Here is a 17,151-nt window from a genome sequence, read left to right on the forward strand (position 1 = left end):
TAACAACTTGGAAACAATATAATCTACATCAATATCTATCTAGACAAAGCACACTCAATTATTTCATAGAACAGCACATATTCAATATTGATAATGATTATGCAATCAGAGGTTTACTTACGTCACCAATGTAGATGCTTTGGAGGGAAGTGTAAACCTGGGTGGGCTTATCCTCACCTCCGAGTCCTTAATAGAATTGAAACTCTCCTTTACGATAGCTAGGAAATGTTGCGTTCTAAGTCAGGACCGGAAGTGAGAATTAGTCTAGTTTAAAGCTTGTCCACCACCAAGGATGCCAGATTTACCCACCTGCTTAAAATGGAATCTTTTGATGGTGGACTCTGAGGACCAGTCTGCGGCATTCAGGATATCCTCCAGCCGCGCTCCCAGAGAGAATGCCTTAGAGGCATCCTCCCCCCAACTTAGTGGGCTCTGTATATGGTATTCCTGCTTCTTGCATGGCCCAGCGGACCCACCTCGCAATAGTTGGCGAGGTGACAGCTCTTTGTGGTTTCGTAAAGGCGATAAACAGCTGTCTTGCGATCTGTGGACGTATGTCTTCTGTCATAACCTCTAAGCTTTGGGACATCAGGGAAAGATAGATAGGACACTGACCTTGAATTACACTTCGTCCTCCCAGATATATAGAAAGTGACTCCCTCTGGAGTAAAAACCCTACCTGTTAGGTCCAGAGCTCTCACATCCGAAACCCTGCAACAAGAAATTCAGCATAGAAGGATCGCTAATTCTGCCGACATCTGTTTACGAGAGTTATTTATTAGAAGGCCATGATTTAAATAGATTCAGAACCTTGCTCACGTCCCAAAGAGTGGAATATCTGGGCTCAGGACAAACGAATACCTTAATACCCCTCAATAGTTTGCACACCAGCGGTTGCTTCCCCACTGGGTGACTGTTCACCGGAATATGCCCAGCCAATATGGCTGACCTGAATGTGTCCATAAACCTATCAGCTAATTCTTCGGCAGCCAAAGAGGCCACATTTTTTTGTAGATGAACAATATCAGGCCCCATTGGAGCCAACTGTCCCTGATGGCACCTCCACCTTCTCAGAGGACCTGGCGGAGCGGTATCTCTTATTGGTGCTCTCGGCTCAAGATGTGCAAGTAACGAGGCAGTCTCTGCAAAAAGGCCCGCCACGTTCCAGTGTTCCCTGTAATTCACCAAGCCATGAGATGAAGTGCACCCGTGAGTAACAGGTGATGCGGGTTCTTGTAGGAAATCTTGAGAATGGGGGGGGAGGGATTGGGAAATCTCAAGAAAGTTCCATCAGAACTGGAAACCAAGCTTGAGATCTCCACACTGGGATAACCACTACCAGGTCTGTCTGCACCTGAGCTCACAATCTCATGATCATTGCAAAGGTGGGAAACGCATAACCCTTCTCCTTGATCCAGTCGTGGAGAAATGCTGCCACTGCCACTGCGCCAGGGTCCAAGCGCCAACTGCAATATCTCTCCAACTGGTTGTACAGCTGTGAAGCAAAGAGGTCCATCGAGAAGTGGCCCCAGCGGGCTTGCAGAACCTTGAATGCCATTGGGTTTAACTTCCAAAGACTGGTGTCATGCCAGTGGCGAGAGTGCCAATCTGCTATCTGCTTGGATGACAGCGAGATCTGGTTGGCCAGGCAGTACTCCCAGAAATCGCGGGACAGATCTGACAAGGCTTTGGACTTTGTCGCACCTACATTAGTGATATAGCGAACTGCTGCCATGTTGTCCTACTTGAGCAGGACGCAGCATTGGGCTCTGTCCTTTTGTCCATCATTTCACTGAAAAACACCCCGCAATCAATTCTAGACAGTTTATGAGATGGTCCCATTCTATGGAGGACCATTTTCCTCCTTTAGACACCTCACTGCATTGAGCTCCTCAGCCCGAGCCTCTGGAATCGGACTCAATCACCATATCGAGTTGAGAACCAAAGATGGCATGGCCACTCAGTGTCTCCATGTGGGAGATCCACCACCTCAATTCGGTCTTTGCCTCCTCCAACAGTGGGACAAATTGGGAGTATGTGAGGCCCCTGCGCAAAAGCGAGCATATGAGGCATTGAAGTGCTCGATAATGTGGAGGGCCTGGAAAGATGGGATGTATTGATGACGAGAGGAGGCCCACCACTCTGGCCAGATGGCATAGGGAGGTTGTGGCCTTGGACCAGGTCCGCCTGAGCTCGTGTCTGATCTTTTATGGTTTGCGGTAGGGAATGCTTAGAGTAGCCTTGATCGAGTCCACCTTGAACCCCAGGAACTGAATCCTCTGGGAGGGCTTGAGACTTGACTTTTACTTATTGATCATGAAGCAAGCAAGAAAGCACTGAGGGTACTGGTCCATGATTAGAATGTGGTCTAAATAGACTATTAGTCTGACATCTACTGCCCTCAGGTGTTCCACCACAGGTTTCAACACCTTGGTGAAGCACCATGGAGCGGAAAGATAGACCAAAAGTGAGGGACGTAAATTTGAATATTTGTTGTAACTGTTCGATTTCCTCATCCCGTGAGGATTGCCGTTCCTCCACGTCATCAACCTTGTGCTAAAGTCTGTCACCTCCTTCTGTACAACTTGCAGTTTGCTTGTGAGGTCTTTCTTAACTGCCAGGGAGTCTTCTATCAAGGCTGAGAATAGGGCCTCCAGATAAGGGTGCGTAACCGAAGCCTCTATACATTCCCCCAATGGCAAAGCCACTCAGCTCGAGCCTCCCTTGGGCTCCCCTTCCTGGGGCCTTGTGAGCACGTCCTTAATGGAGCTCCCTTTCTTTGCTCTTTCCGAAGCCATCCTCTCAACCCTACTGGGGTCTCAGAAGGAGGGTAGATGTGTTTCTTGTGCAGGTCCGTCTCGTCATCACTCCTCAACCCAACCAGACCTCTTACTGGTTCCATGCCTCAGACAGCTTCCAAAAGGGTTTGCTCCCAGTGCCGCTCTCCAGTGGCATCCCCCTCACCAACCGCTACTTAATGGCACAACAGTCAGATGAATAGTGTGCCCAGAGCCCTCCAGCACCCCCGTCAGGGATCTTCCTGCGTTTCTACTGCGTCTCTCAGCATAGAGATCCTGACGCTAGGAGTCTATCTTCACCTGCATACGAAGGGGGTCAATGTTGCGAGCTCTGGGTACTAAAAGTGAATTTACAGCGTAGCTGAGGCTTTCCTCTTGGTGTCTCAGGGTCCGGTCCTTAACTTTGGGGATGGGAGTGAAACTCCAGCTTCTTTGGACTTTCATGCAGCCCCGGAGACTCAGGCCACGTAAGCTGCTAGGCCTACAAGACCCTCTACTGGTCTCTAGATCACCACTATTGATCCAGCTCTCCTTCCTGATGGCGCCGCAGCCGATAGTCTCGTCACTTCGCTGGATGGCTGGGGAGGAGTCCCCCTGCCAGATCGCACTGGTCACCACTTAGGCTGCGGCACAAGTCATGGGGGACAAACTGGTCAAAATCCCTCCAGTGCCCGGGTTCGATGCACTGACCTCAATGTCCCCACCTCTGTTGCTGCTCCACTGGGCACAACCGGCCTATACCCCGCCACTCTCTCCGGGGCAAAGGCATACAAGGCCAGCTCTGGCGGGACTCTAGTGGGTGAGCAAGGAGAGGGTCTCACCTCGCGTCCAGTCAGGCCGGCGCTCCCTGTGTCAGCTTCTTTGAGTAGCATTCTCTCAACCTTTCTCTGCAGCCATCTCTGCCACCACACCCAAGATGGCCGGTCTGTCTTGCCTCCGCGGCAGGAGCACTCTCGAGAGGTCTGTCCATGGCCCTGGGCCGGTTCTCCAAGGCTTCCTCTGCTTCTGAGCCTGGAGCGGTCAAATTTACCGGTCAGCACTCTGCCAGCGCAGCATAGGTTAGGAGCCTCCGCCTATGGGTCTCCTTGGCCATCCAACCTGGAGAACTGCCGCCTCACCCGTCTGCGTTGATTGCTTTGGACCGGTTCCTTCACGTTGAAGGGGCACCCCGCCCTCCCCTGCGCTGCATTGTCGTGAGGTGCAGCTTTTAGATGCTTTGTAGGACTCCGCAGGGAGGACACGCCGCACCGGGGCAGGAGAGACTGGGAAACACATCTCACACCACCGCAATCTTGGCCACGCCCTTGTTATTCATGTTTTATTAAGGAGAAAAAACCAAAAAGGCGACATTAGCAGCACTGACCTCACGGGACTCGTGAGAGCGCTTATCAAGGTAAACATTACATATAGGTGACAAATCGGCCATCAGGAACCCCCCACTCCCGTTGCATGCTCCCCTCGCCCTGCTGGTCGGGTAACAAGCAATAGTGATTACAACTATGTTTATTACTAGGTGGTTCACCTATGGTTGTGTGCCTGTCTCTGGCAAATGCAGAAGGCGAAGGTATTTTGGGCAGGTTAATTCCCGGAAGTCTTGTGAGAGCAATGATACGTATGACCTCCACTGTTCCCCAAAGGAAGACCTGGTTAGCCAATGTAAACAAGATATTTTCTATGCCTACGATGTGCTATACCTTAAGAAGCCACCCTATGTGGGTGGGGAACTGTGTGGTGCCCCAGTGTGAGAGAATGGCCTGCATGGCTGCCCCTAGTGCTAGACCATTCTGTTTTCCTTGTTAAGGGTATGTTATTGAATTAGGTAGGCCTAGAATTGTATAGGGGGAAGTTGTGGCAGTTATGTTTGAAGGTGTAGGTCTACGTCATCTATCACCTGCAACCAGTATGGGAGGGTAGCGAGCATTCCCACAGCAAGTGAAAAAGGGTCCCCTGTGCTCCACATTGTCGGCAACAAAGCTCACTCCGTGCTGGATGGATTTTATTTAATCGCTCCGAGGTGTAGTACCAATACGTAGCCACTTTAATAAGTGTTTAGTTAGTGCTATGTTGGTAGCTGTATGTCTGGCTCTGTGATAGATTTTCTCCCAGTCCTTCCTACCCAGTAATCTCCCCAGCTCTCGTTCCCACCTAGCCTGACTGGCGTTGTGTATATGTTTATTACGTTGATTCAGGAGTACATAGATTTCCGAGATGAGGTTTCTATTGGACGTTTTGGTGATCAGCCATTTTTTGTATTGAGTGAGGCATAACTTCTGTGTTGGGTTTGTTGTGCGGGTCTAGTATCCAGTGCCAGAGTTGCATATAGCAAAGGCGATCAGTATTGGGGAGTTCATTGTCCTTGCACATTTGAGTAAAGGGGATCACTCCCTCTTCATCAAACATGTGACCCATTGAGCGGCACTCAGATTGCCGCCATTTTGTAAATGTCCCCAGCCCCACACCTGGGGTAAATTCGTGGTTACCTAAAAGTGGAGTCATAGGGGAGGGAAAGGATGTCAGTTCACACCAAACATTGGTCTGGTCCCATGTTACCATTGTACGCATAACTGGGGACCGGTACAGATTGTGTTAAATATGCAATTTATTTTGGAAGGGAACTTTCCAGAGGGATGGGCCTGCCACTGCTCTGTCTTGAAACAGCCAATGTCTCTCGGACTCCTGCAGATTCCATTCCACGAAGTAGCGTAGCTGAGCTGCTTGGTAATATGATTGAAGGTCCGGGATACCCAAGCCTCTCTATCCATTGGGACGGAAGCCCAGCTCTCTCCTCATACAGGGCCTCCTTCCTTGACGTATGAACTGTAGTAGCTCTGTTTGTTTGTAGTCTAGGGATCATGCTCCTTGGCGGCAGGAGTGGGAGTGTCTAAAAGGTATACAGTATTTTGGGACGGACTGACATCTTGATGGCGGCTATTCTTCCTAACCAGGAGATCTGATGGTGTTATCAGCAGACCAAATCACTACCTATTTGTTAATGTAGTAGTCGGTAATTGATGGAGACAGTTGATTGTGTTGTGGGTGCAAGTTTATTCCCCAGGTGGGGCATTGCCTCTTTCTCCTATTGAATGGGGTATTGCTGTGCCAGTCTGGCCACTAGCTGGGAAAGCATGAAGAAGTTGAGCGCCAGCGATTCTACACATTTATCCAAAAGCCCGGTCCTGCTCTGAAGGCCTCAAGCTCTCTCAAGAATGTCAGCGATGCCATGGCTGGCATATCCAATGTCACCAATGTGTCTTCGGCATAAAGACTGTTGGTGTGGCGTTCTTCCTCAAAAGTCACTCTGGTGATCTTGGGATCATCCCAGACTCTTGGTGCCAAAGGCCTCATATATAGGGCAGACAACAAGGGCGGTAAAGGGCACCTTTTGCGAGTGACCTTCCGTATCGGAAATGAGTCAGAGGTGTAACCATTGACCCGAACCGTTGCAATGGGACTATGGTAGCAATTTAAGATCGGAGTTCTGAATTTCTCATCCAGCTCGAAGTGTATCAGTACATGCTCCATGTAGGGCCAGTGAACTCTGTCGAAAGCCTTCTCGGTATTAATTACTAGGAGCATGAATTCATTTGGTGTGCAGGAGGCCTTTTCTATGACATGTTATATGCGTTTGGTGTTATCGCTTGTTTGTCACCGGGGATGTAAGCGGCTTGGTCTGGGTCAATGATGGCAGGCATGTATGGGTTAAGTCTATGGGTGAGGATGCCTGTGACCAGTTTCAGGTCTACGTTTATTAGTGAGATGGGCCGGTATGAACTGCACTGTACTGTTTTTACCTGGTTTAGGAATAACCATGAATGAGGCGTGAGCATTGAGGTTGGGATCACCCGAGGTCGGCACAGGAGTTAAATAGTTAGGATGGGTGCCAGAATGGGGCAATAGGTTTTATAAAAGGTTGACGTGTATTAGTTGGGGCCTGGAGATTTTGCACATTCTAAACGGGAAATGGCAGTTATAACTACCTCTATGCGTATCTCATGTTCTAGGGTTTCAGCTTGTTCCGGCAAAAGGGGGGATTGAACGTGAGGATTGGAGGTATTGGCGCTATCTGTGGAGTCTAGACTTTGGCCGGAGTATAGGCGTGAGTAGAACTCTTGAAATGTGTCTACTATGGCTTTGTCTTCTGTTACCAGTTCCCCTGCCGATGTATATATCGAGGGAACTCCCATAGCCTGTCGGTGAGCACAAAGCTTGTTTGCTAGGAGCCAGCCACAATTGTCCCCACCATTGTCTTAACCTTTAAATTAAAAATAGCTAGCTCTATGGCTCATTGGGAGTGTTTCACATTTCTGTGGGTCCCACTGCAAAGGTTTATTTCTTGGTATTATCTCTGTAAAATTGAACTCCCTATTTTAACAGCTCTTGGACTTATGGTTCCCCACATCTGAGTAAACCGAAATGCCTTAAACAATGTCTGGGCTGATGCCTGGAACCCAATTGTGACTTACCACACCATAGGTTGGAGGGGCAGTCCACCCCAGGCTCTGGATTGGGGCATTTGCCTTTGAGTGAATTAACATCGACCTAGTCCCCCAAATGTATTGCTGTTGATCTTGGCAGCCGAGGTCCAGTTGCTCTGAGTCGTTTTTTTATTTGTTCAGCCTGTTTCATCACGCTCCTGTTTGTGGACAAGCTACTAACTAAACAGGAGGCAAAGTGAATCACAAAACCTGGTTGGCTACTGTTTTTGTTGGCCTCTTATATGGTACATTTATTAATGGACTGGGGTTATCCTCCTCGTGGGAGGCTGAGGGTGGTCTCCATAATGATTCGATCTAGTGGTGGGAATAGTTTTCTTAGCGCATCTTGGAAGGTTGATAACAATGGATTTATTTAATGTTTGGCAGGCTGGACCTGGTTCCGCAGGGCAGCAGAGATATGTACTTCGCTACCCAGGACAGCCTGCCATATTTAGAGATCTCCACTGGCTTAGAGGCGTTCTCGGTGCCTTAAGAATAGCTACCGCCTCGGAAAGCATTAAAGCGTTTCAGTGTGGGCACCTCATTCAGTGTATCTGCATAAAAAGTTCTTTGATTTTCAAAAATAAACTCTCAAAACAGGGACTTTGTTTTTGAAAAACAGAAAATAAATGTCCCTTATATGTTGGGATTTTTTTTTACCAGCGTCTGGGGTTGATTTATTTGTTTTCCTGTTTGGAATGCCAGGCTTTTCCTATTACTCAGTCACAAATGTAACAGATATCCCGTCTGCCTTATTGCGAGCGCATTAGTATGTAATGCACTGGTAATAAGTAAGGCGTATGTTATATTCATTATATTTGTGACAGAATATCCATCCACCAAACTGCAAATCAGGCCCAAAGGATAATATAACATCCAACCTAAATGGGGTAGATGGGTGTGGTCGTTTGACCAACAGCCCAGTGTAATTTCAGCAGTCTGTCCAGTGTTTCGATTGGTGGAGCCAGTGTGCATTCTCGTGGTTGGAAACATTGATGGTTTGCCCAACTCTAATTAGAACGAGGAGTCTCTGGCATTGGCACACACATTAGTGACAGAATACCCTGTGGACCAATTCCTAAGAAGGCAATATATGCTGTATCAAAATCATTGGATTGTCTGTGGGCCTTTGCCTTATCATTGGAATCTACCAGCGAGTTGGATAGCTTCCTTCTAGCTTTTGTCCAAGGTTGGCATTTTGAGAAACTGCAACTGATTGCTGCGCCAACCCACTTTTGCTATTTCTATTGTCCCAACATCTTGTATTTGATGTCTGTCTGGTGTATCATAGGCTTTCTGGCAAACCTTGCATGTGCCTATTGTCTATCCCCTAAATGAAACTGGTGGCTTTTAAATGCTCATATTTTTCAAATGGTTTCGTCAATTGTAATTGTACACAAAGCATATTAAAAATGGGCCTTGTTATTTCAGGTACACTGCATCAGCACAGAGTTCACCCCTCGAAAACATGGTGGTGAGAAAGGGGTTCCTTTTCGGATTCAAGTTGATACCTTTACACAGAATGAGAACGGGGAATACGTAGATGAGATTCATTCAGCTAGCTGCCAAATCAAAGTATTTAAGGTAATCACTATTATTTAGGTAAACATACAACTGTTGGCATCTTTCCGTGCATTCTCATGACGTGTTTGCTTATGATTGTCCCTAGGACTGGCTCCTGCATACTTTATAAAGCTGACTGTTACTGGGCTAGTTGGCCCACCAAATAATAGCATCTGTTTAAGTTTTAAATGTTACCACTAATACTGCAAATCAACTACAATGACATTAATTGTAGATGAATTCACCTCAGACAAATGCATCATGAAAACCTGAATGGATTTTTATTATTTATTGAGCTGAGCATCCCGACACTATTAAATATGTCTGAAAAAGGGTAGGAGTTGGACCTTGTTGCAGTATAAAAATTCTCTCACTGAAAATGATGAAAAAAAGCTGGCATAATGCAGATTGATAACGGATTTCAACATGAAGAAGTTCATATCTCTTTAGGATTTAGGTCTGTGTACAGATACAGATGAAATTTGGTTTGTTACTTAGGAACTGGGGTGAGGTTTATAGTCTTTGCAAGTGCTTCAGTTTCCCTGGTAATGGCTTTCACGCCTTTGTTTGTAGCTACTTTGTTTACCTGCATGGCTCTGTGCTACCTACACCCAGTAGTGTTTCCTTTATTGCAAGTCATCCCTTACCTGCATACTGTTCTGGATCTTAAGCAGGTTACTCAAGCACCTCCTTCTCTGGTCACCTGTAATGTGTGTGGATAAGGCAAGGGGCCAGAAGCCACTCAGTGGTGCAAGTGACACAGTATAGGCACTAAAGTAATAATGATGGTTTATTAATTCTGGATCCTGGTATGCCTTCTGCTCAACAGTGACTGTATAGCAGCTATCCTACCTTATTAACAATTATTAAGTGACTTCATGAGCAGTCTTGCCTGTGCTATTCAGAATATCTCTATAAACGGTCTGACCTTCAGGGTCTGACTTAACCATCACACCTGATGCTACTGAGTCCTGTCCATATTCCATATTTATCAATTGCTGTTTTACGAGCTGTGTTCCTAGGCTGTCCAGTGCCTTTCCTGCTAACGTTTGGTGCAGTGAAATGGTGAAAACGTTAAATTCAGCTTCCCTTCCTTCTTTAAGAGCTTTGTTTATTCTACTATGAAAACATGTCCTGGTTAAAATTAAGAAGTGGGGCCTCGTGACATTGATTGTCCCCATTACACTACTTTCCCTGCAAGTAACACAGCACACATTTTCATTTAGCAACAAAGTTACTAGTTTGAGCCCAAATTTAGATGAGTCATTGGGTGGTCAATTGTTATTACGCACACTCTAAAAATATATTCGCAAGTTACGTCTATTAAACTGATTGATGCAATTCATTGTCAAAATCATTAAATACATAAAGGGAGAAGGATAAAAAGTGAGACTATTTTAGTGACTGTGAATGGCTAAAGCCAAACAATGTAATGTGTGGGCAAGGTTAGGAGTGTTTTCAAAGAGACAAGTTTAGAACTAAGTGTGGGAAAATGGGAAGCAGATAAACAAATATGCATGTTTAGTAACAGGTGAAAAAACAGATGTACAGAGACATATATATTATTGGATGGAAAAAGAAGAGGACACAAAAAGACGGTTGTTTAGAATTGGCCTGGAAAACCGATATTCAAGGTGCAAATTTGAATTATAGGTAAAGTGTCACAAAAATGGAAAGAAGCAAATATAATATCATGGAATAAGTGGAAGTGGAAGTGGCAAGAGAAAGAGGTATATTTATGCTTGGTTGGAAAAGGGTAAGCTGATGTACAAGAAAACAATTTAATGGGTAGTGATGCACAGAGAAATTAATTTAGTATCAGGTGTGAAAAGAGAAAGTAAATAAAATGACCCACATTCTGTTTCATATAGGTAAAAGAAAGTTGACACAGAAATAGGGAACATTATAATTGGGTGTGAAAGTAGGACATAACCTGGAATCAGATAAGGTAAATATTAATAGAACTCTTCGGTAATGGCCAAGGTCAAAGATTGACAGTGCTAGTGCAGTAGTGGTCTTAAAATCCAGCAGGAATTTTCTCCGGGATTAAATCCCTCTCTAGTAGACATTTTATAAGCAATGACAAGGCATTACAGTTTTTAGCATGTATTTTTCCAAATAAGATGGAAAAACTCCTCAACATTTGAATGATTTATTCCTATTGCAACCTAAAACATAGATGACAGAGCTAGTTGTAATGATTTGAGTCTGGACAGTCTGAGACCTTTAGACACACTCATGCATTTTGCTTTTTTGTTTTTTAAGCCAAAAGGAGCAGACAGAAAGCAGAAAACAGATCGTGAGAAGATAGAGAGGAAAAATGCGCAAGAAAAGGAGAAATATCAGCCTTCCTATGAAACGACGGTGCTGGCAGAGGTAACTTTGTTCAATGCCTTGTAGAACAGAGAATGTTATTTGGATGGTAGGCAGTCAGCCAATGATCTGTTATTTACAGCTGTCGCTGGAGATAGGTACAAGTAGGTAAAAATTGAATGTAATTTTGAAAAGGGGAGGTCGAAAAGTGAAATGCACTACCAGGAATCATGAATCCCCCTAATTTGCTAGGTTGTTCATAGACTCTTGGAATTTGCACTACATCCTTTAAATAGGTTCCAAGTGTGCCTATTTCGTCATGTATTTGCTACTATTTTTAATGGTAAGATCATGCCTGAGCAATAAACAATTTTCTTGGCCTGTAGCTATGAATCATGCTTACTACTTCTAACCCATTCGTTTTCTAAATATTTGAGATTTAGGTTGGAATACTAAGAAAAAGCAATCTCTGGTGTATTCAGGGACGAATATATATTATTAATAAGATAGTTCTCCTTCCTCTTATATATTTAATTGCTATGTTCCTAAAATGAGTTGCAATGGAGTACAGTTATCTAATTAAGCAATAGTATCCAAGGTTCAGAGCTCTCCCAGATTCTTCCTTACTGGGGTGAAGTCAGAGGACCCTGGGCGTAGCCTTCCTCCCCCTTACATAATGTAGCTGTTGTTTATCAGACCCTTAAAATCTGGAGAAAGATTTTCAAAATTGTTAGATGGTGGCCTTTAGGTGGAAGGTTACAAGAAGCATACTTGTGGTATTTTAGTTGGTGATAAGGCTCTGCCATTTTCCCCATTGAAATACATGGCAGTGAATGCCTGGTTTTAAGGGTATCAAAAAGAAACCTATGTGAAGGGTGATAACATATTTTGATCACAATATACTTCATTTTTTGGTAATGCTACTCTGATTTTATGAATTGTGGTTAGATGTAAGGTGATTTCCCCTTGTGAAAAATGCAGATCTTCTTCTGGAATTTCATGAACCATGCTGGACATAAAAGCATGTTTTCTCTCATGGAAATTACTTTGTATGCTCCAAAAGCTGGAATGAGTACATATTTTCTATAAACAACGTATATTGTACTTACCCATGTAAGAACAAAGTGTGGCATGCTGAGTAAAACATGGACTTTTAAATACATCTACAGTCTCAGTTCATTACCCATGGCGTTGTAGCCTCACCAAAGAGTTCTATTAAGCAGCAAGAAAGGCCTGATTATGTATTCAAGATAAATGAATGCATGTTGCTCGAATAGAGCTGTATAGTTTTCTATGCATCAGACTGCATTAAATAAACAAAATAAAGGCTTCTCTTATGCCACTTAAGTGATCGTTCGTGCTCTAGAAACTTAAAATAAGGGCACATTTTATATAAAGTTTCAACTATGGCCCTCATGACTTTCCGCGAAAGTCTAGATGCTCAATGAAACTTTCAACAGCAGCTGCAGTCTGTCAGTTGATTCCCCAGTGCTTCCTCTAGCTTCACCAGACAGTTCTAAGGGATAACTAGAGTGCTAACATTTTGCATTTCCTGAACTTCAAGTTCACTGTATTGGGAGTTGTTGCATGTAAAGTCTCCTCTATGGAACATGTAATCAACACAAGGACCCAACCATACACCTAGTACGGAACCCGGGTCAACTTAGTAAAAGAAGAACACAGCGGTCCAGTGGGTACAATTTTCTCAGAGATCTACAGCACCACTGGCACCTAGCCACTAGAGGTGTGGTAGTATATCAATAAATTTGGTGATAGGCCCATGATCTAATGCCAAAGCGACATATTATTCTCACAGCATAGCAACATCATGAAATAGAAACATCAGTGCAGGCGGCACAAGGTGCAAAAAGCGCTTAGTTCAAAACAACTTATTTACATATATACATCCGAAAGACATGAGCTATACAAATACAATCCCAATCCTCACTGAGTCAGCCTGTCCAGTGCATACCAGACACAAATTGTTACTGTGCCGGCCGGCCGGATTCTTTTAAAGGAACCCTTTTGTGATGACCATCATTGGGATGTGTATTTTCCTTGCATTCATAGCTGCTCTGTTAGTTGCCTCTGTATAAAGCTATCAGTCAGTCAGCGCTGTCCCGATGAAACCCATGGATTAGTTCCTTTTGGGTCAAAACCTCGACAGCCCATGGAGTTATCCCATCAACAAACCTCCAGATTGGGGATTTACTCCTGTTCATGTTGAAATTCACTGTGGATACCTTGTATCTATCAGATGTATAGAAGTAAATGTGTTGTTTTGTACTGAGCCCTTTTTAGGTCATGCATTCGAGACGTCTTATATTTACTTTAGTATATACTTACATATTGATATATACTTATATGTGAATGTACTTTGTGGGCACTGGATATCAGCCCTAGGACTTGTCTGCTTCCGCTTAGGGACTTTTTTTCTGTTCAGCTGCCTCTATTTAACTGTCTTAATAAAAGAGGACCAGGAGAGGTCAGTAAAATACCAGAATTGCTTTCTGCTGAGGGACTTTTTTTTTCTTTTTCTGGCAACTGCCTCTATTTAACTTTTTGATAGAAAACGAAAAGCAGAGGTCAGTAAAATACCAGAATCACTTTATCATTTTTTAGATTCCAGTCCATAGATATTGTCTTCCACGAGTACCTGTAGACAATACTTTATTTCCAAATCTTGTATTTTCAGTGATATAACCACCGAAGGCCCTGATTTTATATTAAAAACAGAGCTTTGGATTACACCTTTTTACTGCTGAAAGGCTATATGTCTCTCCGTATGTTCCCATACCTGGTGTGTCACGCAGTTTGATGCTTACTTCCCACCATGTTAAAGAGTAGTAGATGTTTCAGCACCCAGACTAATGTGCTGCATAGCTAAATACATATAAGGTCCTAAAGGCGAGACTGATTGCATTGCAAATGCTTGTTATATCTTGTAACACCTACAATGATGTTTCTAGTTAATGATGTCATGAGGCTGTAAAATAGTACATCACATTGGCATTATATTTGATATACTATCACACATTTTTGTTGATCAGGTACGAGTGGTGTGGTAGATCACTGAAAAAATTGTTCCCACTGGACCGTTTTCTTCAATAGAACAGTCTGAAATAAATGAGCATTGAAGTGTTGATGCAGAAATGAAACCAACCAGCTGATTAAACATGTGAGAGGAATTATGTGTTGTTGTCATTTATGGTAACACATTTTAAATGGTTATAAATAGTTAATTAGAGAGATCTCAACCCAAGTCCAGCATCCACTTCCATATCTATTTCCGGAGATTATCTATCCACTCTGTTAATTAATATCTCCTTCATTTTAAAATATGAACATTTTGTTAGACATTAAAGCTTTTTTCCATTGTCCATTTAAATGTATGGAAGGAGATTTTTTAAAGGGGCATGAAGCTATCTGCAGAATTACACCATATTTGAAATGAATAGATAGTTGTACCGATGGTTAGTTAGACCCTCCAAATGAGCTGCTACTTGGACATTTCATTTTTATTTTTACTTCCCCCCTTCTTCTTTTTGTAAGTAGGTGCAAAACTAAAATGAATGCTGGTCAATCGAATGCACAAATTAAGGCTTATAGATCTCATTACTTGCTGTGCAATGAATATAAATTGATCACAGTTTTTGCTGTTTGTCCCAGATGAGAACTGAGCCTATAATTGAAGATGCAGTTGAACAAGAGCACAAAAAATCCAGCAAACGGACTTTGCCAGCAGACTGCGGTGATTTTCTGGCGAAGCGAGGCAGTGTAAGGGAATTTCGTTTTCATTTTTAGTGTGTAAGGTATCTTGTGCAAATTATTGGTTTTAGATATAGGATAAATGTTCATGTCCAACAGTCTTCTTCACTTTTTACTTTGCATCAACCAACCCCATGCTATCCATGACTTCCAACTTAATACTTATTTTCTTGGAAAGCTACTGCTGATTGCCTCTCAGCGATGAACTCTTCCTAAATATAACACTGAAGGAAGCAATGCTGTTTGCTTTTGCAGGCGAAACTCCTTAGTTAATGCAATATAAGAAATCTAAGGAAAACACTGTCACACACCTTGACTTTTTTATGTTGTTTTTGAATGTGTTACTCCTCTCCTGCTTTAATCTTGATCTACCTTTGTGTATCTTGTGTGTCTATATAAGGTTGTTTGTAAACGACATGTGTTCTTTTCAGTTCATCTTTGTTGTTGTTTAGTAATTTCACTTTAATCCTACATTAATGAATGAGCAATAAGATTTGTTAGGCTCACACTTGCAATTGGGTCTCTTGGCTGATTTATTTTGTACTAAAATCACTTGAATTAATTTGTGAATCACTCAAAGAAAATGTTAAACTTAGTGAAACATTAATATGGGCCTAATAGTGGTGACTGGGACAGCTTCGATTAGAATGTCAGACCTTTATGAACTCACAATTTTGTAAACCCTCGCCAGAGGGCAAGTCTTCACTCTGACAAGCGACAACCAGTTGCCTCAACAAAACATCAAGGCATAATGCGTGTAGGGATTACTCTGGCTACTGGAGGTACAGCATGCAGTTAAGCATCCTTCCGGAATGCTATTCAGTACAAGTATAGACTGCCTAATCTGTCAGCTATTTTTTGCAAGATGCGGGTGTGTAAGTTATACTCTGAGGAAGGGACTACCTGAGTAAGTTAATTTGCTTGGAAAGTCCCCATCTGTGGTTGTTATGAAGCAGTAGGAGAAATCCGTTTTGGCTTTGCCCAAAGGCAGAGAGAGTTAGTCACATCAACTAACCCTGGACTCTCATCCACCATGATTGTTAACATAAAACTCCTTGTGGAGAGGAGTTGGCCTAACCGCTAGGGCGGTCGACCTCGAATCTGGGAAACTGGGTTCGAGTCTCAGCAATGACGCTGAACATCCTGTGATTCTGGGCAAACCACTTTCACTTAATCGGCCCCGTGCCTTACAAAAATGAATGTGTCCTCATGTAACGCAACTGGTGTTATGTAAAGTGCTCTGATACCCGATTTGGGTCAAGTTTGCGCTATGTAAAACTCTAAGAAAAAAAAATCTCCTCTAGCTAGTTGTCCTTGCTGTCTGGCTTTAAAAGAGAGACCATGGCCTGAAGAGCACAGAGGTTTGCTGACTATATTCTCCACTTGGATGAATGGTCTTCATTAGATGAGGGCCATCTCCCTTACACAGGCCTGAAAACTGGAAAAGTTTTGAACACATGATAATTGCAGGAAGCCCTGATTCATTGTTGGATAGGACATGGCAGTATCCACCCCACAAGCCTATTGTCAGAAAATACCCCAAAGCATTTTGTTGTATGGGGGTTGGAGTGCTGTTGTCTAGAGTGGGAGATGCAATGCTACATTTGTCTTGTCTTTCAGCTGTTAGATTGGCCTGAAATCTTCAGACTTTATGTAGAAAACAATGAAGAACATCCCTTGAGCCTCCGGTTCATAAGCACTATTTCACTGATATCTTTTCAAACTGCAATTATACCCAGTGACAGAACAGTTCATGTAGAAAAATTCTGTGGGTGAGGGATATATACAAAGAAGAGTCCCAATGGACTGATCTTCAAAACAACAGACTTCCCTTTTTAAAAAATAAATTTGTATTGAAATTTTCTAATTAACGAACAGATATGACCTCATACATCTCAATGGCAGATTTGTACAAAAGAAAAACGATCTCAGCATATTACTATACCGTTAATCTTGTGAGCTTTGATCTTAAAATGAACACAATCAGCAAGGGCAGCCAAATTCAAAATGATGACGCCTGTACCTTCTCCCCATCACCTGTGGTTGTATCAGCCCTTTCGGTCTCACTATCTTTAGTCAGGAGGTATGTCTTATACAACACCCAAGAGTTTTTAGGACGACTGCACGGTGGTAGAAGCTCACTATAGTTCTCAGTTTGCATGCTGCAATACATCACATCTCGACCAATCTGCGATTGTTAAACTAGCAATTAACGTGCTCATATTAACCAGTCT

At 43.4% G+C, this 17,151-nt stretch overlaps 1 protein-coding gene across 3 annotated transcripts in view; it reads left to right on the top strand.

Annotated features, from left to right (window-relative positions):
• The window catches only part of UBP1 (upstream binding protein 1), a 550,328-nt gene that overhangs the window by 328,071 nt on the left and 205,106 nt on the right, over nucleotides 1-17,151 (top strand). For all 3 annotated transcript variants that reach the window (XM_078688332.1, XM_078688330.1, XM_078688331.1), the window contains 3 exons: nucleotides 8,705-8,857; nucleotides 11,102-11,212; nucleotides 14,819-14,926. In XM_078688332.1, coding sequence (XP_078544458.1) covers nucleotides 8,705-8,857; nucleotides 11,102-11,212; nucleotides 14,819-14,926 — 372 coding nt within the window. The remainder of the gene's footprint in view (nucleotides 1-8,704; nucleotides 8,858-11,101; nucleotides 11,213-14,818; nucleotides 14,927-17,151) is intronic.

This window comes from Lissotriton helveticus, chromosome 4_1 (assembly GCF_964261635.1).
Source record: "Lissotriton helveticus chromosome 4_1, aLisHel1.1, whole genome shotgun sequence".
NCBI lineage: Eukaryota > Metazoa > Chordata > Amphibia > Caudata > Salamandridae > Lissotriton > Lissotriton helveticus.